Source organism: Lutra lutra, chromosome 8 (genome assembly GCF_902655055.1).
Source record: "Lutra lutra chromosome 8, mLutLut1.2, whole genome shotgun sequence".
In the NCBI taxonomy this organism is placed as follows: Eukaryota; Metazoa; Chordata; class Mammalia; order Carnivora; family Mustelidae; genus Lutra; species Lutra lutra.
In genome coordinates, this window is record NC_062285.1 from 48,319,104 (window position 1) to 48,345,820 (window position 26,717).

General features: G+C 34.9%; 1 protein-coding gene across 5 annotated transcripts in view; it reads right to left on the reverse strand.

Annotated features, from left to right (window-relative positions):
- Window positions 1–6,344: 6,344 nt before the first annotated feature.
- Window positions 6,345–26,717, reverse strand: part of SLC16A7 (solute carrier family 16 member 7) — a 181,070-nt gene continuing 160,697 nt past the window's right edge. For all 5 annotated transcript variants that reach the window (XM_047740751.1, XM_047740746.1, XM_047740749.1 and 2 more), the window contains 3 exons: window positions 22,145–22,288; window positions 18,061–18,876; window positions 6,345–14,152 (listed from right to left, as the gene is read on the reverse strand). In XM_047740751.1, the coding sequence (XP_047596707.1) occupies window positions 13,884–14,152; window positions 18,061–18,876; window positions 22,145–22,238 (1,179 nt within the window). In that variant the 5' untranslated portion in view covers window positions 22,239–22,288 and the 3' untranslated portion in view covers window positions 6,345–13,883. The remainder of the gene's footprint in view (window positions 14,153–18,060; window positions 18,877–22,144; window positions 22,289–26,717) is intronic.

Below are 26,717 nucleotides of genomic sequence, written 5' to 3' on the forward strand. Positions count from 1 at the left end.
TTGATAATTTTATTCAGAATATGGAATGGGTGGTATTACATTTATATATTTAAGCTGCTCATCTTAACTAAAGTCTCGTAAGTCTTCTAGCAAAAGTCCATAGCTGAAAAATGTTTGCTGAAACTTTATAAGTAGGAATTCATCAGGTTAAGGAATGAGAAAAAATATTATAGGCTTAGGGAGTAGCATGAGACAAAAAGAAATGGCAGATATATAAATGAGCAACCCATGTGACTAGAAATTACTAAAGGATTTACTGAGAAATAAGTCTGGAAATAGCAACAGCTAATGAGAATTTTAATACCATGCTCAGGATTTTGATCTTTTTTTCTTTTTTTTTTTTTTAAGATTTTATTTACTTATTTGACAGAGATCACAGGTAGGCAGAGAGGCAGGCAGAGAGAGAGAGGAGGAAGCAGGCTCCCAATCTTTTTTTCTTTACGAAACAGGTTTCATTGACTATTTGGGAGAGTGGTAGTTATTTGATAAAAATATGGCTAGAATGTGAATAAAGTGCCATGGGGAAAAATGGACTGGAGGATTAGATGCTAAAAATAGACTGTTAAAGACCTGTGCGAGTTAGAACGGAGACCACAGATGGGGTGTGGTAAATAGGGGGAAATGGTAGAACATTGTTGATTGTAGGTTTCTTCTACAATTACATTAGTTTTCCTTTTTGTATACATCTGGATGAAAGTAAAAAAAAAAGCTATTCTCCTTCAGTGTACAAGTCAAAGTCCTTTGACCAGTCTCTAAAAATGATCCTTAATCCCTCCCCCCATCTCATCTACAACTTCCTTCCCTCCTTCATGCTCTCTTCTAGCTAGGCTAAACATCCCACCATTTCTTGAAATTGCCAGACATTACAATTTGCTCTGCTTGGGATGTTCTTCCATTAGTAATCTATCTTCTTCCTTCACCTCCTTCATGTTTTTACACAAATGTCATCCACGCTTTCCACCCTGTCTGTAAGGACCTATTTAGCAAGAGGCTTTCATTAAAGTTAAACTGTTCCTGCTCCCCTTCCCCCAGGGGATTCACTTAAAAACAAGTCCAGGAAACCAGCTCCAGGTAACAAAGCCCAGATACAAGGGTGGGTCAGGCCAGGTGGAGACCTCTGATCAGTTGGGGGGGGGGGGTTGCATACTGTCTCCCTGGTTACCAAGGAGTATGGGCTCCGCCCTTTGGGAGCCTTTTGGGCGCCAATCCTAATCAAGGTGTAATAGGCTGGTTCAAATGTCCACTAGGGTAAATTATAATTCAGTTGGTGGCCTAGCATCACTGTGGAGTTTCTTGTGTGTGTTACAATCTCATTGGTCACCTGTGTGTGGCCAGGCCCAACCGCATGGCCTTTGCCCTTAAAAGCTAGTCTGTGAAACAGGGAAGGGTTGACCTCTCTTGTAAGAGGTGTGTCCCCGAACGTTCGGTTAGATTCTTTTTTTTTTTTTTAATATTTTATTTATTTGCCAGAGAGAGAGAGAGCACAGAGGAAATGACAGGCAGAAGGAGAGAAAGAAGCAGTCTCCCGCTGAGCGGAGAGCCCGATGTGGGACTCAATCCCAGGACCCTGGGACCATGACCTGAGCTGCAGGCAGAGGCTTAACCCTCTGAGCCACCCAGGTGCCCCCATTCGGTTAGATTCTTGATGGTTGGTGCGAAATAAAGCTTTGCTTGACCTTGGCTTTATATCAGTCTCGCTCCTTTAATCACGGACCCATTATTGGGGCATAACACTGTCCGAAATTGCAACCCCCTTATCTCCTTCCCTGCTTTATTATTTTCCCTGGCACCTAGTATCTAACATAGTAAATGGTTTAATTTTTTTATTGGTTTCTCCAGTAGAACTTAAGTTCCATGAGGTCTGAATGTCTTACTATTTTGTTTACTGTAAACTCAGCATTTAGAATAAATGTTTCTATAATTGTATGCATTCAAATATATTTGTCAAATGAATAAAGTGGCACGGTTTACAATGTATGTAGCTTCTTGTGTGCTTTTTATACTTTTATTCGTTTCTTCATTTATATTCATACCACTTTGTGAAGTTGGCCAAATCAGTGTACAGAAAACCTCGGGACACCAGATACAATTCAACCAGCACATGTGACACATCTTGCTTATTTGCAATAATACATTCCTTTTGCAATACTCTAATAGCAATGAGTTATAGTAAAGTAATAATGGGTGGGGGCGCCTGGATGGCACAGTCAGTTAAGAGTCCAACTCTTGATCTCAGCTCAAGTCATGATCTCATGGTTGTAAGACTGAGCCCTACCTCCTCTCCAAGCTCAGTGCGTAGTCTGCTTGAGGTTCTCCCTCCCTCTCCAGCTCATGCTCTCTCTCTCTCTTTAATAAATAATGTTAAAAAATAAATAATGGGTTAGTAGGGAATTTCATATACATTTTAATTTATTGAAATGAGCAAATGGCTTCATGAGGTAAAATTATATTCAAAAGGGAAGATCTTGGGGCGCCTGGATGGCTCAGTGGGTTAAGCCTCTGCCTTCCTCTCAGGTCATGATCTCAGGGTCCTGGGATCGAGCCCCACATCGGGCTCTCTGCTCAGCAGGGAGCCTGCTTTCTTCTCTCTCTGACTGCCTCTCTGCCTACTTGTGATCTCTGTTAAATAAAATCTTAAAAAAAAAAGGGGGAAGAGCTCATAATCGATAAAAATAATAGCTAATATATATTATTTATTACCAGTGAGATAGAATTGCAAGTGTTTACATTTCATTTTCCATCCAATACTATGATTGTGTGAAATCAATTTCATTCTAGACAGGATTGAATCAAGATAGTTTGTTAGTAGGTGAGATGGGCACAAATTTTAATAACAATGCCCCACTGACTGTCCTTTAAATATAGGCATGTAAGTCTTGCATGAAAGCAACACTTTTTAGGTTGGTAACTCTCAGAACCATTTCCCTAATTATTCTGAAAATGTAGTTTTTTGTTTGTTCGTTTTTTTAAAGATTTTATTTATTTATTTGACAGAGAGAGATCACAAGTAGACGGAGAGGCAGGCAGAGAGAGAGGAGGGGGGGAAGCAGGCTTCCTGCCGAGCAGAGAGCCTGATGCGGGACTCGATCCCAGGACCCTGAGATCATGACCCGAGCCGAAGGCAGCAGCTTAACCCACTGAGCCACCCAGGCGCCCTGAAAATGTAGTTTTAATCACTGATTTGAAATAACATGGGGATAAGAGTTCATGACAGAATTTAAAATGTTGAGGGTGCCTGGGTGGCTCAGGCATTAAGGGTCTGCCTTCAGCTTAGGTGATGATCCCAGGGTCCTGGGACGGAGCCCCTCATCGGGCTCCCTGCTCAGCAAGAAGCCTGCTTCTCCTTCTCCCACTCCCCCTGCTTGTGTTTCCTCTCTCACTGGGTCTCTCTCTGTCAAATAAATAAATAACATCTTTTTTAAAAAGTTAAAATGTTGGATTATGTCCTTGGATTAAAAATGAGTGAAAGGTGAGATCCATTTTAAAGGCGATTTTAAAAACAAAAGCTTTCTGAGTTCCAGTGTTATGTAAAGCTTAGAAGTGGCCAGTCTGTCCTAACAACACTTTTCCTTAGACTCATAAGAGAGGTGAGGTACCAGAGCAGGCAGGCCACCCCACCCCCAAAATTGGAGAATAGCTAAGAAAATACGAATAATCGCTACTTACCAAGCAGGAACCCCCAAGCAGCATACTCCACAGGAACCAGTGCTAGGGTAAGAAAACCTAACAGCAACTGACAGAATTGTTCAAGTCCCAGTGTAGAAAAGTCTGAGAATTAAAAACTTCAGGGGAACCCAGTCAGGGGAGGGCACCATACTTTTTGTTTTTTCCTCTGGGAGCTTTACTATGTGCTCACAGTGAATATCAGAGAAAAATGCCTCACACTTCTGTCAGGGGGGAAGGGAAAAGGAGCCATTTTGAAATACTCCGGAGCATTCTGTTTCTACTTAACAGGTCTGTCCTCAGAAGAAACGATTTAACAAGAGCCTAACCTGCTGGGGCTTATTAGAGCCTAATTGACTTGAGGGAAGGGAAATATCCAACTCCAGCTGGTTGTAGTCGGTAGACATTCATTTCAGCCCTTAAGAATGATTCGTATTTTGGCTGTGTTCGACTTCCAGTGCCCTAATATTTGATGTTGGAAATTGTTTTGATTAGCATAGTGTAGCACAGCACACTTAATGGTCTTTAAGAAAAAGCTACAGATTTCGTTTCAAAATTTAACATGAACATTTATTTGTCATTTTAATTTTAATTTAATGTACAATACAGGTTTTTTTTCTTGCATATTATATAAATATATATGCATATACTTTCCAAGAAACAGCATAGGCCTGCAGTAAAAGTTAGTGAGCAGTAAGAAATAATAATTAAAATACAATAAGAACAGAGCACAAAGCAACATATACAATGCTAAATTGCATATTTCAGATGAAAAGATACTTTAGTTTTGTGTGCTCCTCCTCCTTCCCTCACTCAAAAAAGAAGTGAAGCTTAGTAGACAAGAGAACTTATGATGAATATAAATATTAGAAAATAAGTAGCACCTTTGGTCAATAAAATGATTGTCAACATTTATTTCTAGAAAGCCTAAAAGCACATTTCTGATTTTGTAAATAAAACAAGTTAATATGTACCATGAAGTTTAAGTGCTGCATATTTCAGAACGTGCATAGAATGCTTACCGATGGAATAAAAATGAAATCCTCAAAACAGTTTCAATTTTTAGATAAAAATGCTACAGATATTTGTTTCCTATATCTTTGAAAATTAGTCAGAGAATTCCTCTAATACCCATTCAGCTTGCATCATAAGATACTATAGTATTAATTTAACAATCTAGACCCATCCATTTATTTCAATAAAGGAACTTTTCTGTGCATGGCACTTTTCTAGGCATTAAAGCTGTTATTATAACTAAGATAACATCCTTGTCCACAAGGAGCTCACATTCTAGTAAGATGGAGATGAATTTGAAAGTATATTCCAAACTACAGACAAAATATGTACTCCCACAAAGGAATTCAACATTTGGTTGCAAATTAGTTGTGCAGAGAAACAGAAACTACAATTAACAGAGACAGCAGAAATGACAGCTGAGCAGTGAATGATTCAGTAGTCAACAAATTTGCTTAAAAATCAACTAGGAAAAAAATGATGTAGGAACATATTGAACTGAATATACTTTTAAAATAATGAACAACATAACGTATTCCTGACTTAAATAAATCTACATTGTTTAGTTAAAAACGAAATACGTATTTGTATGAAACTGCTAGTTCTTTCATTTTGTTAATTTTTCCTCAAGTTTTATCTGCCAAGTTCAGAACCACTGTATATGCAAAAATTATAGAAATAAATATTTTTTTCAAGATCAAATCATAATCATTTTAAGTACTTTCAGTAGTAAGAAGGCAAAAAGAAGTACATTCTACCTTACATTTTAAAACTTCAATTGCCATTTAAATTATTTCATACATAGTGATTTGTTGAAAAATGAAATATGTATAGCCATGATTTAGGTCATATAAAGATAACTGACTAGATCACCTGAGCTGTCAAGCAAATCTACCATTTCTTTTCATTTTCCTATCATCGTAATTGTAGTTGATAAACCATGTGACAGTAAGGTCATTTGTTCAGTGCTCTTTAAAGTGCCTTGAGAACAAACAAATGAACTACATTCTTTTCACTTAAAAATCATAAAAATACAGCCCAAGATACAATTTATATTTAAAAAAAAAAAACAATTCTACAGATTAACCCCTAAAGAATTGTTGTAAAAGTTAGCTACGTTGGCCATTGCCAACCAATGTCTTATATCTGTCTTCTTAGCAACATGTCATTATGTATGACTTTTATAGCAATAATCTTACTTTTAATATTTGCCTGTACATACCAATGGGATAAGAAATATTTGTTGAAGAATATAAGTAGTAAATATTTTCAGGAATTCCTCAGAAATAGGGAAGTATTCATTCTAGGAAATATTAATCAATATAGTAGTTTAAAATATTTGGAGGGAAGTGCTTTTTAGTAAGAAGCTCCAAATCAAATGTAAATATTAGCAAATACATGGAAATAATTTACTGTCCTATCTTCAACACAGGAATTTCTATATCTGACTCATATTTAAGTAATTTGTGATCTCATTTTTATCATATTACAAAAAAAAGGGGCTTCTATTTATTGATGCACTCACTGCAGCTACTGAGGCTTGACCTGTCACACAGACAAGATAAACTGAGTATATTTGGATATCGGTTTCCCTAAATCTAACCAAACACATCACTGACTACAAGGGCATCATGGGCCCTGTTCATGAAAGATTTTACTGTGACACATCAGTTTATCAAAACTTTTATTAAAGTATGTTCTTAGGGTAAATATCTTTGATGAATTAAGCAAACAAGTATCGAATAGATTGTTTTTACACTTGTACAGAGCAAATTCCTAATAGCAACCATCTCCCCTTCACTAGGGATTTTTTATTTAGAAGTGACTTTTTTTTTTCTGAAATAGAATAAAAAAGGAACCCCCCCCACCAATCTACTAGATAAAATGGGGACAGAAGAAGATGGTATCACGAACATAAGACAAACTATAGTTCTACAATTGCCAGACACCCATTGTCAGGTTTTGTGTTAACGACATAATGTACATATGTACTACATAAATGTAATACATAAAAAATACTACATAAATGTCCATTTAATAAAGAAAGAATTTTCGAGATAGGTCTTATCCTAATAATTTTATTAACTCATCCTCAGATTCTTAGATCGAGAAATATTATTGGTGTGTCCTATTCAAAGTTATACAATGATGATAATTTCTTACATACAACTTAATAATTTAACAAACTTATATTGTGTGTTCTGTGCTCTGGAATTAAATTTTTAGGAAACAAGTGAATGATGGTTCTAAAATAAAATAGGAACATAAAGAAAGGAGGAATTAATGGAATATTGACACACAGATTCTATAAACACATTAATGGCGAGTATTTTTAATGACTTAGATATTGCTATAGCCACATATATTGTGCAAAATCATTTCATCCCACCAATTATTATGTCCAGTTTACTCAGAATTGTCTACTGTGGGAATCGTTAAATACTCTTCAAATTAAATTTACAAACATGATTTAGCAAAATATGACTCAGGAGAAATATACTTATTTTGGAAATAAAGGATTTATCAAGCAAGGGTAGAATAAGTGTTTCTGGGTGAATATGTATTCAGTCTACAAAACAGGATGGCTTATGCTGTGCAATCGAAGAAAAGTTGGGTCAGGAGTCCAAAGACTTGGGTTCTACTTCCTACCCTGCACTTACTAAAAGGATAGATGTATGTTTAGGTAAAGCCCTTAACCTATTCTGGTCTGATTCTGTAAAATGTGTATCTCTAACAAACTAATTTAAAGGGTTGAGAAGATGAAATGAATTAAATATATTTTTGGTACATAAATATATCAAAATAAAATACAATACAAATCAAAATACAATTATATCTAATGCTTAGAAAATAAACACTTCAAGGATTTATTTATGCATTGAGAGAGAGAGAAAACACGAGCAAGGGGAGGGGCAGGAGGAGAGGGAGAGAGAAACCCAAGGCCGACTCCACGCTGAACATGGAGCCCAACTCAGGGCTCAATCTCACGACCCTGAGACCATGACCTGAGCTGAAACCAAAAGTCGGTCACTCAATTGAGACACCCAGGTGTCCCAAAAATAAACACTTTAGTTCACGTCCTTTCTCACTAAATTCATAAATCTTCATACTTTAGTTACAAATAGAAAGCATGTGGTAGAAAAATAAAGTCCTTTAAATAGTATATCCAAAATTCGTACTCTAATGAACAACCCTATAAACTAGGTCTAACTTCAAAATCTTTCTTAGATGCATATGAAAGTAAAATAACAATAAACCCAGAATAAAAAGCTTGGAGGAAGATGTTTCAAAATTCACCCTGAAATTCATATAAGAATTCTGTTCTTTTGTTCATCCGAACAGAACTTTTTATCAACTTACGTCTTGATAGAATATTGAGTAGCAGTGTTTTCATAGTTTCTTTAGCTTATTTTTGCCATATTTGAATTTTAAACAAAAAAGCTTGTTTTGCTATGTGAAGAAAAGTATTTGCTGAAAAGGTAATCAATTAATCACCTATTGAAATATTCCTGAATGTTAGTCACACTATTAACAAGTACATGTGGAGACTGAAAAACATGGCGTTCACCACATAGGAGTGTAACTATACCCGCCAAAGAAACAAGAGTTCTGTATTAAAAATGCCCAGAATTGATGAAAAATGCTTAAGAAGCTGGCCCAGATGTTGTGAAAAATAATGGAAAGAAAATACTTTTCAAAAATAATTATGAGAAAAGAAGATAAGAAGGTAAGGTGGCTCAGGATTGGGATGGGAAAAATAACTCAGTCTAAAAAATCCCCATATGCTCTAATACCAAAAATTCTGTTTGCAATATTACTTTTCCTCTTAACGCAGAGACCTAAAAAGCATGATTCTCAGTTCTATAACAATGCTTTCATGAACTGCACAGATGTGGAATAAAGCAAAGGAAAGGCAATGTGGGGGAAGACTAACATAAACCAGATCGCAGGACCTTGAAGGAGTTAAAAATTAAATAGTGTACAAACAACTGAGAGCAAAGAAAAGAAAATGAGAGCTACAAAAAATGATGTGAGCTCAGCAAATTGTTCATGTTTGAATTATCAACAAAGATAATTTCTGATTTTGATTATACAAGCACTATAATTACTGATAATTGAGCCTCTCAGCTTTTAAGTGCAGGGAGACTGTGCACATGGATGTGTAAAAATCAAAACCTAAAAAACAAAGTGACTTGAATAAAGTAAAGATTCTAATTTCAATTTATATCTGAATAATTTTGATGCTGCTTGGTGCTGTGAAGTGGTGGTAAGGAATCAACTTGGTAAGATGCATCGGGGATCTCACTGCATTGAAAGAGTGTATAAGGTATGTAATGGCCCCATGCTGTCATGGTAAGCTTTGTTTCTCAAAGCCATGAGGCCTTTTAAGAAGATTAGAGACATCCAGGATAGTTAGTGCCAAGGACAGGAAGACTGATTTTTTTCTAGATTCCTAAAAAATCATATTCATCTATATATTTACCATGCACAAGGAAGACTCCTATTAACAATATGTCTTCTAGATTATAAGCACCTTCCTTATCCAGGATACCTCAAGCCTCCAGTCACAGGAGTTCCCTCACTTGTGAAGATGAGAGGTCATGGTCAAAAGTACATACTATTGATTCCAGGAAGATAGCCATTCCTACACACCACAACTGATTAAGACCAGATGCAGCACATGTGATTTTGTGAAAGATGCACTAGAAGTACAGTATCTAAAATAGTGCGAAGGAGAACACTATTCTGTGGATGTCAAAAGTCCCTCTAAGGGAAAGGACAAAAGCAAGGACATTTGTTCTGACTATAGGACAAATGGACAGAGGGGACAATGGCAGTAACAGATGTTCCAGGAAAGTTGAAAAATCAGTTAGGATGTAGGGAGAGTTACATTAAATGATGAAAATAAATACATACTCTGTAGATGAACCAAATCATTCATATCTTACAATCTTTTTAAGTTTCTTTGGTAGCTTGGATGATCCTCTAAATAGGAATCTCTGTAACTCCGAATATAATGTTTTGTATGAAGTACCTTTTGAGTCATAATAAGTAGCAACCAATATGGGAATTACTTGTCCATAAAGAAAATAACATTTTTCTTCTAAATCCAACCTCGGGGAAAATATATTATCCCTGAGTTATATAAATATGTCATTATTTTCGTGCAAAAAGTATTAAAACAATTATGGCTATTATACAATCATTACCATTATTTGGTATAATTTGCATTGGCTAGAAAAGCAGGCAACTTGAAATTATATACTCAGTTTATAGCAAACAGTCTCTAATGAACACGAAATAAATCAAGATACAAATTGCAGTTAAACCTAATTGGTTGGCTATATAGGGTTTAAATTTTTTGTATCTCTATTTTATCTACTTTTGCTTCTATAGATTCTATTGAAGGCGGCATGCTAGTGAACACCCTAGGGGCTCTTTCTGCTTTTAGAGAAATCCGAGTTTTAGTTCTGGATCTGTCACATACTGCTTTTCACTTTGGGTAATTAGCTGAACTTTGTGTGTCTGATATTTGTTTTGTTTCTCTCATCTGTTATATCAGGTCAATAGCTCTACTTATAATTTGGTTTGAAAATTAAAAGGTATTATGGAGTAAAATGTACAATGTAAATATTAGTTCCCTTCTCACTTTATACCCTTTCTCCCTATTAAATGGAACCTAAAGATCATGATTTTTCATTTTGTTTCATTAAAAGTGTGCAACATGATACATATGAGAGAACTTTTTTAAAAAAAGGTACTTTAGATGGAAAATAATTTTCAATTAACTGATTAAGGATTTCTCTGCATTTTATAATATCAATATAAAAACTTATATTTACATCATACATCTTTTTTCTGTATCCTCAATTGTCATGTGCAGCCAGAGGAGGAGTAAAAAAAAAAAATCTAGATTTTTAAAGAGCACATTCAAATATATCAAACTCATTTTACTGATTTTCTAGTGTCTAGAAGTGGGGCATGAGATAAGACAGGTGGATGTTGATACCAAAGAAGTGAAACTCACGTAAATCTACATTGAGAAAACACCATATCTTCCAACTTGAAGTACACTAGAACCTAACCCAGTGCCTCTTAAACGTGTGTTGACTGGACCCCCCCCCCCAAAAAAAAAGGATCAAGAAAGAGGGTAGGGATAGGTCAGGACAAGTCTATACCCAAAATTCTTAGTGAAGGCATATTTAAGGTTCAATTGTGAAAAATATGGGCTGCTAGTTATCACAAGTAGAAAAATACTTAACGTAGCTAGTGATTATGAATTATTTTAGTACCCTGGTTGATAACCTCCCTTCTTAACAATTCCCCAGTGGGGTAATGGGACTAAAACGAATTTTATTGGTGTACTCTGATTTCGTTTCATGACATCTTGAACATCTAAAACATGTCACTCCTAGGGAAAGAAATATGGTCTACACTGATCACTGCAGACTCAGAGGCCAACTATATTGCTTCCTCTAGACTGTGTGAATGTTCTGGGTTGATATTCTCTTCTTGGTCTCTGAAAGATTCTCTTAAAGCAACAAATAAACTCACAAGTTCAAGGGAGTGGAGAGAGTGAACGACTAGATAATTATTTTACTCTGAAATAATTCTCAATCCTGTACATGAGTTTATGTCACTGTTTCAAGTGTGTTCTAAATTAATTTTCAACATAACTGTGAGAATGAACATGTGTGCATATTTGTAACTTTGTGTAGAGCTGTCACCGGGCATGGCTTTGAATTATTATGTGCTTTGAATGTGCAATTTTACTTCCCTTTCTTTTTCAACAATTTAATATACAGTGTTAGAAATGAAAAGTTAATGAAGATGACCGAAGACCAACAGAACAGATAAGAATCAGTTTTCACCTGATACAAACCTCATCAATACATAAATGAACCTTCTTCCATGGAGGAAGGCACTGGAAGGCATCCACCAGCAGGGGACAAAAGGACTAAAGCCTTGGGCCCAAAACCCCACTTATCATTACTTTGATGTTTATTTCCCCCAGGATCTGATATGTATATTAATCTAAATACATATCCTCAGAGAATTGAAGGCATTTCTTGGGAAATGTTTAAGATTGGGGAGCTACTACACAATTTATAATGTTGCGGTTCTTATGACAAGTCAGAGTTCTATACAAAAGCACTTAATAATATGAAAGTAGCTCATTCAAGACTCAAGATTGGGCAAAACTAAATTAAAAACGGCCACACACTGCCCCATTTTGCCTGATTTATTTACCTATGGTATTGGCACAAGTTGCTTTATTTAATATTTAAAAAAATACAAATTCCTCTTCATCTGCAAACAAAATGAATGCTAAATGAAATATAGGACTTTATATAGCTTCCTAAATATGAGCCACATGCTTAGCCAGTGCATAAATTTTACAAATCAAATCCTTAATGTTAATTATCACAAAAGCTTGGTGTCCAGGTGTAATCTTATAGGAAATAAGATACGTTCTGCCTCCACTGCAATTAAAAAAAAAAAAATGAACAGCAAATTCCTTTTGATATCTTAAGAGTTAAATCACTTCAATAATCAAGCACTAAATGTTTTTCATTAATCATACTCTTAATTTAAATTTCAGATTTACTAATGTAAATACTTAATGACTTTAGCCCTAAGGCACAAATTCTTTCTTGTTTAAAAGTACTGTATTACTCTAAATGGTATTTATAGTTCTCAGTGCATAGTAACTATCATACGCCTGAACATTCAAGGGTGATTCAGATTCTCAGATGTTTTACCATCGTTACGAAAATGAGAAACTGCTAAATTAAACCGGCCGGCAACGGGCAATGTTGCAGGCCTCTTGCTATCCTGTGATAAACTTCACAAGTGTGTATACGGAGTCATGAGCAGCCTCCAGTTCTAGAAACCTTTTCTCACAGTCTCCCAGTTATGTTCCTAGGCGGCAGGAAGTCTCATCAGGAGGGGGCGGGATTTCGAAGTGTGCCCTTCCTTATAGCCCGAGGAATTTCAGTGGCGGAGTGAAAGGCCTGTTTGGGTTTCTGGGTGTTTTGCTTTTGCATTTTAGGGAGGGGTGAGAAATGACAGAACTGGGAGGCCTCAGTATAAGCACCTCTCACTCTCAGTCAGCTTTACTCAGATCATAACAGTAATCCTCTGATCACATTTATGTGCTGGGAAAAATTAGAATTTGGCCTATTTGTCAGCCTGTCGACCAGGATTCTGGTATATTCCATTTTGAAGTCTCAGTCTGACAGTAAGTGTAGACTGAGTTCTGATTAAAAAAAAAATCCCTGGTTATTACTTTCTGGATTTGTAACTAAATCCTTTTAAAATCAATGAACGTAGCTCATTGCGAACAGTCACTTAGGCTTTTAATTTGATTTACATATGAAGTAAGAATTCTGAAAATTATTTGAGAGTTCTATTCTCTAGCACCAGGTACTAATGACCATCCTCAAAGAAATCACGTGCATGGATTAATCAAATCTAACAGTGCTCAGAAATAATGGTTTAAAATGGACTTTTTTTTTCAAATTTATTTTATACATGCAAATTTTTTTCACGCAGTTAGTTGCATTTTCAAATTAAGATCGTTCTCATTTTCACTGATGTTCTTATCTTTAAAATTCACATTGTAAAGTAGTGTGCAGATATAACAGATTTCTTCATTCTCAGTGGATTTATTTTTAAAGTTAAAAAAAGTGACAATATTCTTTTTGAACCTACTTGTCTTGTTCATTGGATACTCTGCACGTGTGTACATATAGGTCAGTGTGTGTGTGTGTGCACGTGCACACTAGAAGAAAATTCATTTTCCTTCAATTCCATTTAACACTAAAAAATGAAATTTGAACAGGGTATTCTTATTGGATTAAACACATGCCTTCTAAGTACTTAAACCAGGGGTTTGCGATTCAGATCTCTATAAGCAAGACTGGAAGTCACTGGAAGACTTTAAAATTATTTTAACCATGACAACCAGAGTCATATATGGAAATAAACCCACTGCATGGATTCCTTCTAGGCATAATCTCAAAATTGAACTATCCAAACAAGTGTTAAAAAACAAACCTATAAAAACCCGCCATGGAGGAAAATCTCATCTCCATCCTTCATTATGACTCCTCATTTCAAGTAAAAACTTTCCCAATTTTTGAAAAAAAAAAAAACCACTCCTAAGAAAGTCATAAACACTGAAATCAGAGATGTGATTCTTATTAAATATTAGTTTCTCTTTCGGAGGAATTATTCTCTGTTCTTGTACTTTTGACATCAACATCATGGTGTTTAGATTTGTTCAAGGGTTCAGACTCTCTGGACTCAGGTGTATGCAGTTTCTTGTTCCTTTCTTCTTCCTTCTTTTCCTTTGCAAGCAATCTGTAGTTTATGGCGTTGCCGATGAGCAGCCACACACTTGAGAGGAACACAATAGCACCACAGGCTATATACATGTATTTATACTGTCCAGTTTGATCCACCAATTTACCTAACAGACAGAAAACATCTTTTAAGACTGCATAATAAAACAGCTGTAAAATGATAACGTTTTCCAGTAAATTCTTCCACAAAGTATGTACCCATTTCTTATTGAGGTTAATATTGCATGAGCTTTTAACAAAAACTATTCTAGATTATGAATTCTATACATGCATAAAAAAGGCATGTATGTACACATAGCATTATATTACCAGTATATTAAATTTAAGGAAGATTATTCCCCTCAATAAAAATGTACAACCAAGACAAAATAGGTATATATCTGTTTGTGTGTATATTCATAAATACATGTAAGTGTGAGGCATGTTTTTTGTATCTGTGTGTCTACAAATAGATATACCTATCTATTAACTTTTATACATGGAGACTGCTTCATCCTTCCCAAGCTTCTTTTCAATAAAAAGGAAAAATTCACATTTTTTAGGAAAGACCCAAAGGCTTTTTTAAAGGTTCTTGACATGGCATAATATTTACTCAATGCTTTTTCTATGCCCAACACTAGGCTAAACACTTTTTTTTTTTTTAAGATTTTTTATTTGTTTATTTGAGAAAGAGAGTAAGAGAGAGAGCATGGAGGTGTGGGGGAAAGGGAGGAGGGAGAGGAAGAAGCAGACTCCCTGCCTAGCAGAAGCCTTACATGGGACTCAATCCTAGGACCCTGAGATTCTGACCTGAGCTGAAGGCAGAGGCTTAATGACTGAGCCACCCAGACCCCCTTAGGCTAAACACTTTTAAATGAGGTTATAGCTCATTTAATTCTTACAAGATCACTATGAAATAATTTGATTATGGTTACACAGCCAGTGAGTGGCAGAATCTGGTATCCAACCAAGGTCTGTCTGAAACTCAGATTCTTAACTATTCTGTAAAAGAGCTTTACCATACCTCTTGGTTAAGAGTCATATCATAACTTTTTGGGCTAATCACAATTTTTAGTTTATCTGAATCTAAATTATTAAGGCCAGACAAATCAGGAAGAAAGTATTTATTACATTTGATTATTAAGAGCATTTAAAAACTAGCCTGATACCATATAACCTGAAGAATTATTGATCTTTTTTTTTTTTTTCCCCCAAGAGAGAGAGTGAGAGCAAGCACGGGTGGGGGGACAAGCAGAGGGAGAGGGAGAGAGGGAATCTTAAGCAGACTCTACACCCAGCACAGAGCCTGATGTGGTGCTTGATCTCACAACCTGAGATCATGACCTGAGCCGAAACCAATCATTGAACACTCAACCAGCTGAGCCAGCCAGGCACCCAGGTTTACTGACTTTTAAAAATACTTCAGTTTATACTTAATTTTGCTTCTTGCTTATGCAGGTACCTAATTCTTAACAATGATAGTATATGCAAGTCCATATTATTTATTATATGCATATTCTAGGTGATTCTGATATAGGCCTGATTCTTTAATCAGAATCTCATTTATTCTGGCTAGAATATAAGTTAGTGGCTCAGTATTAAATTTAGCTACTTGTGAAATTGCCTATTTGAACAAAGTTCTCTGTTTTAATCAGTTAAATGGTGGAACAGGTTTGAGTGTGCCATATACATAAATATAACAAAATGCATAATTTAAATTTCCATTCTAGCTTTAGTCAATTGTTTTTATTCATACGATGACTGTTATACTTCTAAATACATAAACATTAGGTCTATGGTCCCATCAGAGTTAGTATCACTTTGGGCTGCCATATCAACATACTTTCTAAATGTCTGGGGAATTTATTTTAGCATCATCAAGAAACCAGACACGTTTCTAGAACTAAAGCTTCAGCTATTGTTGAGTACAGCAGTGGAAGTCTGAGCTGAAAACAATAACTAAAAATCATACCCTATCTTCCACTCTGGCTTTACAAACAAGAGTAGCAGCAACTGCAGCAACGGTGTGAGAAGTAACGGCAATTATATTCATTCATTTGAACGTATTTACGGAGTGCCTACCATGCGCCAGACCATTCTATCAGTGATCAAAGGCTATAGAGAAGAAGCCAGTCCAAAAGTCAAGGAGGATCAGGGATACCAGAAGACAGAAAAAGGATGGGAACAAAAAAATGGATTTATTATGGCTATGGCCTGAGAACTTCAAAAAGGAGCCCCAAATGGATTCTTGCCATTGCCAGCACTTGTGTAATGGTTTGGCAGTATTAACACAAGAAGCACTCAAGATCACTGAAACTGATATAAATGTTACTAATACAGGTTCTCAGCGCAGGTAGGAACATTCAAATCAGATGGCTTCATTTTCATTCTTGGAGCCTACCCACTATGCCTGTTGACCTGACTTAATTTTTTTTTACTCTCACCACAGCTGGTGAAATACAATATTCTCTCTTGATACTAAAAATTTTGCCGCTAATTAATAGGCTTCTAAAACCCATTTAGTAAACTAATTCTGTAGGCAAAGACAGGTCAATTATAGTTGTCTTATGCAACAAAATCAATTAGCTGATAAACAAGACTAACTTTCATTCCTTCTGAAAATTGGTTTGGTGCCATAGTACAGCCAATATTAAAAGATATACCACCCAAAACATCTGTGCTAGATACAAGATGACAGCCCTCATAGATGGAAAAATTCAGTAGCCGCTCAGATTTTAAGATCTGAAATATCTTCAGTGATGCCTATGAGTGGCAAGAATGCCACTAGTTCTTCACCAAGTGAAAAAGCAAGGTAGAAGTTCAATGATACCTAAAGATCAAAATTAAATACAAGTTTTCCCAATTCAAAATTATTTCTTGATGTATGGAATTGCTGAATTACTATATTGTTCACCTTAAATGAATATAACACTGTCTGTTAACTATACTGGAATTTTAAAAAATGATACCTTGATGTCATGTAGGGAAGCAGTTTAAAAACTGGAAAAATTTACATTTAACCTGGCAGTTAATATGACCACTAGGGGTCAGGCCAAGAGCCTAAGTGAATACCTAAGTTTAGTATTAACCAAAACATTGTACTGGAAAATAATGTTTTTTTATTTAAATGTTTTAAAGTTTAATGTTTTAATTTAAATTAACTTAAATTAATTTAATTTAATTCATAACATTAAAGTCTAAGACTGAACAAAGTCTTAGCTTCAAAAATGCACTTATACATTTAGCACAGATACTTTTCATAGGCATCACTGAAAATATTTCAGATCTTAAAACCTATAGGTACCCACTATAATTTTTTATATATGTTATATAATATAATTATTTTATATATATAATATAATTTTTATAAAATATTATATAAATATATAATTTTATATTATAATATCTCAGATCTTAAAATCTATAGGTAACCACTATAATTTATAAATGTGGAATGCATCTGTTCAAAATGAATTTCTTTTCCATACTGCATTTCACATACATATATATTGAGTATATATATATACACATATATATTTCTGTCAGCAATATTATAAAAGTATGCTATGCTTAGGCATGTAAGATATTAATATAACCAATGTACTCCAATTAAAAAATAGATCCTGACCTTTAGTAGCATTATTTTACACTTTTGACTCATTTTAATATAAGCAGAAGAGAAATTTGTTAGTCAATGATAGAATGAAGAAAAAGTGGAATTTTATTATTATGACACAATTTTATAAGCACAAAACAATGGCTATGGGTAAAAACATGCAAATTATGTTACTAAATATCAGTATAATTTAACTTTTTAAGTTCACAGGTCCTGGCTCTGAAGCAAATTTAGGTCTAAGATCAACCATTTATGAAATTTAAAAATACATACATAATAAAACCTAAAATTAACACACCCACAGTCTTTCAGGCTATAACTACTTATTATTACAAGCCCCATCATACGCTACAAAGAATGTCCTGGCTAGTCGATATTCATTTTATGCTTTTTGCTTTTCTGGATGAGAATTATTCTTACCAGCAAGAGGAGGACCAAGGAGAACGGGGCAACACTCCACCACTGTGACAAGTCCTACAGCGCTGGAAAACCTTTGAGGGCCAACCAGGTCCATGAGAGTTTCAAAGAGGACGCTGCTAACACTCCCAAATCCAAGACCAAAAAATATAGCATATAACACCAGACTTGTGTAGTCCTCTGCCAGTGGGCACAAGAGATGGCACACTCCAGTGAACATGATTGCAAAACTGAAGAAATACTGGATTCGGGGGCGGATAAGTTTAGAGTTTGCAATGAGTCCTCCAGCGGGTCTAGCAAACATATCAACAAAAGCCATAATAGACAGCAGGAAAGCTGCAGAATACTCATCAATTCCTTTGTCTTTAGCATATGGAGCCAAGAATATAATGGGGGCAAAAAACCCTAGAAACATAATGACATTTCCAGATAAGTATATCAGAAATCCCCTATGCTTAAAAAGGGAGAAATCTAAATACATATTGACTACCTCCCATGCTGATTTCTTCCTATGGCTCCTCACACCTGAGTCATCCACTCCTATGCCAATGTTATTTTTAGACTGATTGGCAACTTGTTTGGGTTCAACAGGTCTCATGAGGGACCCAGCCACACAGGCATTCAACAGTATACCCCCCAAAATCAAGAAGCTTCCTTTCCAGCCAAAAGTATTGAAAAGGTACTGATTGAAAGGAGCCAACGTGCTTAAGAAAACAGGACTTCCTGCCATGGCTAGGCCATTAGCCACGGGCCGTTTCTTATAGAAGTATTTGCCAATGATTGTTAGGGCGGGTTGCAGGTTGAAGGCTAGACCTAAACCTAAAGAGAACAGAACAAAAGGAAGAAAAACACAAACACATTATGTCACTCACAAAAGGAATTACTCCTTAAAATGTACATTCAAGTGGGGAAGGCAGAACTAAAAGTGCAAAAGTGGGTAGTAATTTTTGATAATTATGAATATCATGGAATTGTGCATAAACAAAGAGGTTCCCACAACTGGACACCCTAATACATATGACAGCTTCACAGTCCTTTCATGTGAAAGTAGAAAAATAAAACCAAGGACATCTACTGATGTTTCCATAATCACAGAATAGGTTGAAATTAGGATGAAATTATTAGTTCTTAATTATAATCACTTAATACCACAGATAAATTAATCCTCTTTATGTACATAAACATATATATTGATATGCATTATATTTACACCACATATATAGAATAGATTTCTTCCTTGTGGCAAGAGTACATTTAAAATGTGAACACTGTTTTTTTTTTTTTCTCCCAAATTTTATTTATTTCTTTGACAGAGACAGATCACAAGTAGGCAGAGAGGAGGAAGCAGGCTCCCCGCTGAGCAGAGAGCCCAATGCGGGACTCGATCCCAGGACCCTGACATCATGACCTGAGCCGAAGGCAGAGGCTTTAAACCACTGAGCCACCCAGGCACCTGAACACTGTTTTTTTAAGAGTGGAACAGAGTGAACAGATTAAAAAGGTTGTCATTTATGAAAATCTTAGGTCTCTCCACAGGTATTTCTTTCAGAACTTTGCAAATAATAAACAAGAGTAATAAATTAATGCCATTAATATCATGCTCTACATCTTTCATGTTCCATATTTCATGAATATAGATGCACATGTGTACTGACTGAAAAATAAATTTTTTGCTTTAAACCTTTTATTTCAGGGATTAAAACTAATTCTTTATATGATTCAAAGGTCCCTACTATTCTACCGATTACAAGGGAATCCCTTGGCAGTGCTGAATGTCACCTATGAGAGAGGAATTATTTCTTATAGCTTGCCAAAGTATTATTTAGCAATAGTAATGATTACGTTTGTTTAAAAATCATGTAAAATTGATTTAGATCAATTTAGATAAGGTATCTCTCTTTTCCTCTTAGACTAGGCATTATCCTGTCTTAGTTTAGGGGTTGCAGAAGTAAGAATTCTGCATTTACCAATTTATGTAAATTGAGAGTACTGCAAAGTGGTTAACTACTTAGACTCAGGAACAACTCAGTTCTCAGTACAAATACTTATTGCAAACCTTTGATACAAATATTTTCTATGAGTAGGAGGGTCCCTAAAAGCTAACAAAAAGTAACCAAGAGCTTTGGAGAGTAACAGGGCAGTATGCTCTCTGATGCTATCACAGCCCATACCTGTGAGAACGCAGAATAAGTGTAATTTATAAATAAGAAAACTGCCAGCCAGCCAGCCTATGGTCAGTGGCTTGTAAATGGAAGAGTCCAAATTAAAACGCAGGAATTTTGTTTTGAAGTTCAAATTTCTTTACCAATTGCCACCCTCCCTCCCCCAACCCCTCACCCCATTCGGTCACCTAGAATTTTGCTTTCGGGTATTAATCCAATTTCTCCTTAGGAGATGGTGGCCATCTATTTCCTATTCTGGCATGGTGAAATGAACATGAGATTTGAAATCCAAAGAACTGACTCTGCTTCAGTTATCTTCCTATGTACAGTGTTGGACGAAACACCTAGACATCCTGGGTTCTAATCCCCTCAACAAGAACAAAAGGGGGTTTTGCCGAAGTCAGGTAAGTTCTAGGACTGCAAGAGGTTATATAATGACATATGATGATAATTATATGCTAGTATTTATTTAAAAGTAACAAAGTTCTGGTACTCTGTAAAGCACTATGTATTCATTTTTTAGATGAATCATTCCAATGACTCCCAAAGGAAAGAGATTCTAATTTTCCCCATTTTAAAAACAAAGACACTGACATAATAAAGAGGCTAATTTGCCCATGATCATTTAATATGTGCTAAATTAGGTTTAAAAATTAGACTGTATTTTGTATTGGCTGATAATGCCTTAAGATAAACCTCTCATAGTATATTTAATGGTTGATTCTAAAAGCACCAAACCCTTCAAGACTCAAGAATTGAAGTTAGAATAATATATAATATTGAAATTTGTGGTAGAGTAATAACAAAATCATATTTTCCATAATACATCACTTGTGGGCCCAGCCTGACTCCTGTGGTCAAATGTAATATGTAGTATTTCTGGACAAAGAAAGGACATTCTCTGTACTATGAAAATTCTTAGACAGGAAATTCTCATTTATAATGTCAAAAGGTGTTTTACCACATCAAAAAGGAAAACAGTTGTGGAAAGGTTGTAAAGAGAAAGATTTTAACATCACTATTACTATAGGCTTTAATACATTTTATTTTTTTCATCAAATGATATAAAAGTGCAATGTTAGACTCATCTAAAATTACTTTAAAAAGAGAATATATTTACCGTTTTTCTGTGAGCTTAAGGAAAAGATTCAGTTTCCTTATATATTAAAATCTAATTTTTCTTAAGACTTTGAGTGTAGGTTTGTTTAACGAAGTTTACTGTTGAGGCTAATAAAAACAGTGTTTTCCAAATATACGTATTTAGGTCAGTTTGAGTCAACAGACATTATGCATGAGGAACAACTGTAACAGAACGACAGTATGACATTTAAAAACATGTGTTTAGTGGCAAATGTGCCTTACAGAGCCTTTAAACAATTAGAATCTTTTGTAAGGAAAAGAAGGGACACCGATACAGAGCCCTACCACTAACCAGAACACAAACAAAAAGAATTCTATTGTTAGAGCTAAGTCAATGCATGCAGAAAATATCTTTTGGCATCCTTTTTAACCTATAATGAAGGATAAGTCAGATACTCTAAATAGTAATAAGTAATGATAAACAACTTTTTTAAAAAAATGAAGCTATTTATATGCCAGGAAGTCTGTGTCCCAGAATACCATCTTAACTGGCTGATGAATAAAGGTGAAATGGTAAAATTAAATCAAAACTGTTTTCTTTTTGGCATTGATATTATAGCACCTAAGGTATGTGATAACTTTTCTCCATTTCTTGAAATAAGTTTGATTGGCCATTCCAAGCTAGTATTTCAGTGTACTAGATGAAAATACTTTAAAATAGCATGATATCAAAAGTAAAGTCAAAGAAAACAATATGAATGGTCTGTTGTTTATGTTTCTTATAGACCTTTGCGAACAATGGAAGTGTTAAGAAGAGAATAAGCAGAAAACAAAACTTGACTTACCACAAATGAATCCAGTAGTGAGGTAAAGCCCTATTACGCTGGTACTAAAAGAGGCTGTGACCATTCCCAAACAGCATAATAAACCTCCTACCATCACCACTGGTCGGCTACCATATTTATTCACCAGAACACTACTTATGGGACCTGTGGTAGAGAGGAAATTAAGAAACATTCAGTTGCTGGGTCATTTACTTATTTATTTTTAACAGCTGTTAATTTTGAAAGCACATTTTAATGATAAAAGAAAAATATTAGTCCACATAGAATATAATGAAGACTTTTCAATACTTCCTAATCACTTTGATTGGTTATCTTTCCCATATATATGACAACACATAAAATAATAAATTAGAAGTGTTTAACATATAGTTTATGACCATAATCATCTGACTTTTGATGGAAAAGATTTTCAACAGGATTTGTCTATACTATCCAAATACTTAATAAATGCAGGCAAATTTATGTAACAACCATCTAGAGATTATAAAAATGACTTGTCTGTGTTATAACTTTATTTTCTAGAATAATACACGAGCACACAACCAGAGATCCTCTTAATTAGAGCTTAAATTGTTTTTTTTATTATACCACAGTATGACTTTTCTTTAATACCATATTTCCTTGATTCTAAGATACCAACTGTTCTCATATATTATGTTAGAAGTAAAGACGTCTCATATTTGAGGTCTGTTAAACAATCCCTGTTCATCAGGTGGGGGTCTAGGTAGTGATGGAGCTATCGCCGCTATGCATGCTTGAATTTGGTTGTTATTTCTGTGGCTTGGTTGGACAATAGCAATTCCTCATTCAATCAAACAATTTAAGGGCCATTTGAAGGAGGAATTTGAATATGAACACTGACTATTGTCTAAAAAACCTTCTAGGGATGCCTGGGTGGCTCACTGGGTTAAGCCGCTGCCTTCGGCTCAGGTCATGATCCCAGGGTTCTGGGATCGAGTCCCGCATTGGGCTCCTTGCTCAGCAGGGAGCCTGCCTCTCTCTCCACCTCTGCCTGCCTCTCTGCCTGCTTGTGTGCTTTCTCTCTCTCTCTTTCTGCCAAATAAATAAATAAAAAATCTTAAAAAACCTTCTAGTCTTGTGTGTGAAACATGAACACTGAGAACTCAGACTCAAAAACTAATATAGGGGAGCCAGACACTGAATGGGAAGAGGTTTTAGGAATGCTTTACTTAATTTATTTAATGTACATTTCCCAATGCATGTGTATGGGGTGTGTGTGTGTGTGTACATATAAAATGCAGGAGTGATTAAAATTATTAAAATCATTTACATTTCACTGTGTCTAAAAAAGCTCTTGGTAGTTATAAGATAAAACTTCTAAATATTAATAAAGTGTGTTTTATTTTAATCACTCTTTTTTTTTTCATGGTGCAATATAAAATAATGGTGCAACTTAACAACTGAGAGCATCTTAGATTCAGTGAAAGCCCACACTATTTTATGAGACCTATCAATGTGTAAATAGTTTGATTTGACACGTCTTTCTTAACTTAAAATTGTATTTCATCTAAAACAAGGGCTATTGCTTTGAGGGGAAAATATTACATTAGGTCAGAATTCTTAGTCCAATATTTAGCCTAGAAAAAATTTAAATGATTTTTAGCTAATACTGTAACTTAAAAAACTTGCTAAGTGCAATTTACTGCATTTGAAAATTTCTACATGGATATATTTAAAATACATTGAGATTCATTTGTCAATGCAGCTTTATTCTTTCACACAACTGTAGTTATTGTTTTTATTCCTTAAATATAAGTTTAAAATAAAAACTTCATGGCCTAATACTACTCCACAATATGGTTTGAAAACTAACTGGTAAAAAGACATTTTTTTTTTTAAAGACATAACATGACAAAAAGAACTCAAAAATAGAATACCACTTTTGCATTTAATATCCCCCCCAAAATAAACTAAAAAAGACCATATGAAAGATAGATCTATAAAAACAACGGAACTGGCGGTGGGGGGGGAATCAATGAAAATTGTTCAAGATAATGTGAAAATAATAGATTTTGGTCCCTAATATGGTAAAAACTCATATGATTTAGGAAATTAGCATTTTCATTAAAAAGCACACAGCTAAATTCAAATTGCTTTTGTGAAAAACAAATTGATTGGCTTTGATTAATTATTCAACTTAAGTGTGGGTTCCTTTTCTTAAAATTACTTAACAGTTCACTTTAATTCAATTCAGCTGAAATCAGTTCAATGCACTATTTCTCGAGATTCTAGTATAAAACCAGTTGACACATGCCAAAATAAAATAACAAAAGCACAACTATAATCATCAACCTATTATAATACAAAGGCAGAAATTATAAAGTTATTTTAAGAACTGTAATGGATGCTTTGATATACACTAGACTATCAGAATGAATCCAAAGGCATTTACCAATTACTTGGACTAATAACAATTTTCTCAGTATCACTGCTATTATTTATACAATTTTCTATGTGATACCTGGATAACTCACAAATGTGCTAATTACTAAAATTTATAAATGTGTTTGCTTAAATGGTGTAAATTTAAATTTGAACATAGCGATGAATCACAACTTAATTTGCAACGTGGGGTAAATAATTATATCTATAGTTCAGGATAATCACCTCAAGGCTTCTTTTTCCATGACTGTAATTAAGAGTGGCAACTAAAGAAAACATTTGGAGGGGCTGATTTTTTTTTTTTTGAAAAGACTGATAATTTCTACTGTGACATCAGTCAAGATGCAAAGAGAGTTCTAATTTTAACAAATTATTTTACTTTAAATAATATAGTTAAGTGATAATCTATTAGACAATCTATAAGCGATATATTTACATAATTCATCTGTAATTTTTTCTAGCAAAAAAGATATAATTTTTAGGTTGATTTCTTTAGAAATCAAAGCTTAATCAAACCCTTAATATGAAATATGAAATATAAAATGTCATAAAATATTTCTACTTTGTAATAGTTATAGATCTAATTAAAATTATGATATAGAACAAAATATATTTATTTTGTAAAGAATCTTTAAATGCTTAACATTAGCTTGAGGAGGCATCTAACATCAGATATAAAACACAACGCTACCCAATACCTCTCTCTCTCCAACATACAAGCAGCTTGGTATATTGTATTAACAAGAAAGATAGAGTTCCAAGAAAATAAATAAATTCTTACCACATATGATATCTGTTAAACATGAACTAGCCTCACAGCTGTCCCTTGTTGACGAATTTCAGGCCTAATTATATTCTGAGGTCATTTATTCATTTATCTATTAATTCAATCAGGATGGAAGTTTCTACTCAGCATATATTTTTCAAGTAATCATGATGTTTAATCATTAGTTAAGTCAGAAAATTCTCTACCTGCTCAGAGTTACATCTGAGCCCATTTCTAAATAGAGCAAAGGTACTGTTCATCCAAATGCTTTGTTCTATACATTTGTTGAGCAGTTAAAAAAAATGATGTGCAAGAATCCGATTGTCTTATTTCCTAAAAAACATTCATACAAGTATCAGGCTATATCTAAACCAGACTGATCTACCCACTAATTTCTTCTGCTCCAGCTTTCCAAACTATCTCGGAATTTCTAGTGTCAAGCTTAATAGTCACTTTCATGCTGGCCGTGAAGCTGTAAAGGAGAACTTCATCAGAGAGCAGTTTAACGATCACAGTGTCGTCACCCATACTTCAGCTTCGTTTTCTCAAAACTACTTCTGTCCTTTATGGCCGTGGCTCCATAATACTTATTCTGGTGAGGAAGCTTATGTGCATTCTTACAAATTACAGAGAGTGCCCATTCTTAGAACTCCTGTTGTATTAGAGTTGGTCACACACACACACACACACAAACACACACTCCCACAACACTTATTAATCCTGTATTTCATCTGTTTGAGTCTTGTCCCTACATCTTATTCTAAGTTCTATGATGGTAGTTGCCATACATACTATTATTATTCTATAATTATTCATTAATTTATTGAGTTATTACTCTTTGCAGGCAGTGTGCTAAGAACTGTGCATGCATTACTACATATGATTTTTGTGGATATCTGATCATTAGAGCAATGTAACAGTTGATAAAACTGAGACATGCCAAGTGTTGATAACTTGTTCAAGGTCACAACAACGTAAGTGGTAAAATGTGGACAGCAGCCAGGGTCATCTGATTTATAAAAACTTGTACTTTTCACTACTGTGTAGGAAAGAATTAACATATCAGATGTGAGGCTTCCATCCTCAAAAAGGCCTGCTTGCAAGCCTAGCTTTCGGTTGGCACCTGGCAACTTGGGATTTCAGTAGAGTTTCCTAACCGCTAAGAGTGGCTCAATGTGCCCGAACTGTTTCACAACGTGGTTTATGCTGAACATTCGCCTTCCTTCCCAGAGTCTGTTGGCCAGCAACCCAACAGAAACCTCAAGCTCTGAGTCCCTAATGAGCTTCCTGACAGACAACACTTCACCTACATTGTCACAACTAGTTGCTGGATTAAGCCCATCCTTTGTGATTCCATTGGGAGAGGACTCTTGGAAGTTTACATTTGGTTTCTCCTGTACTTCG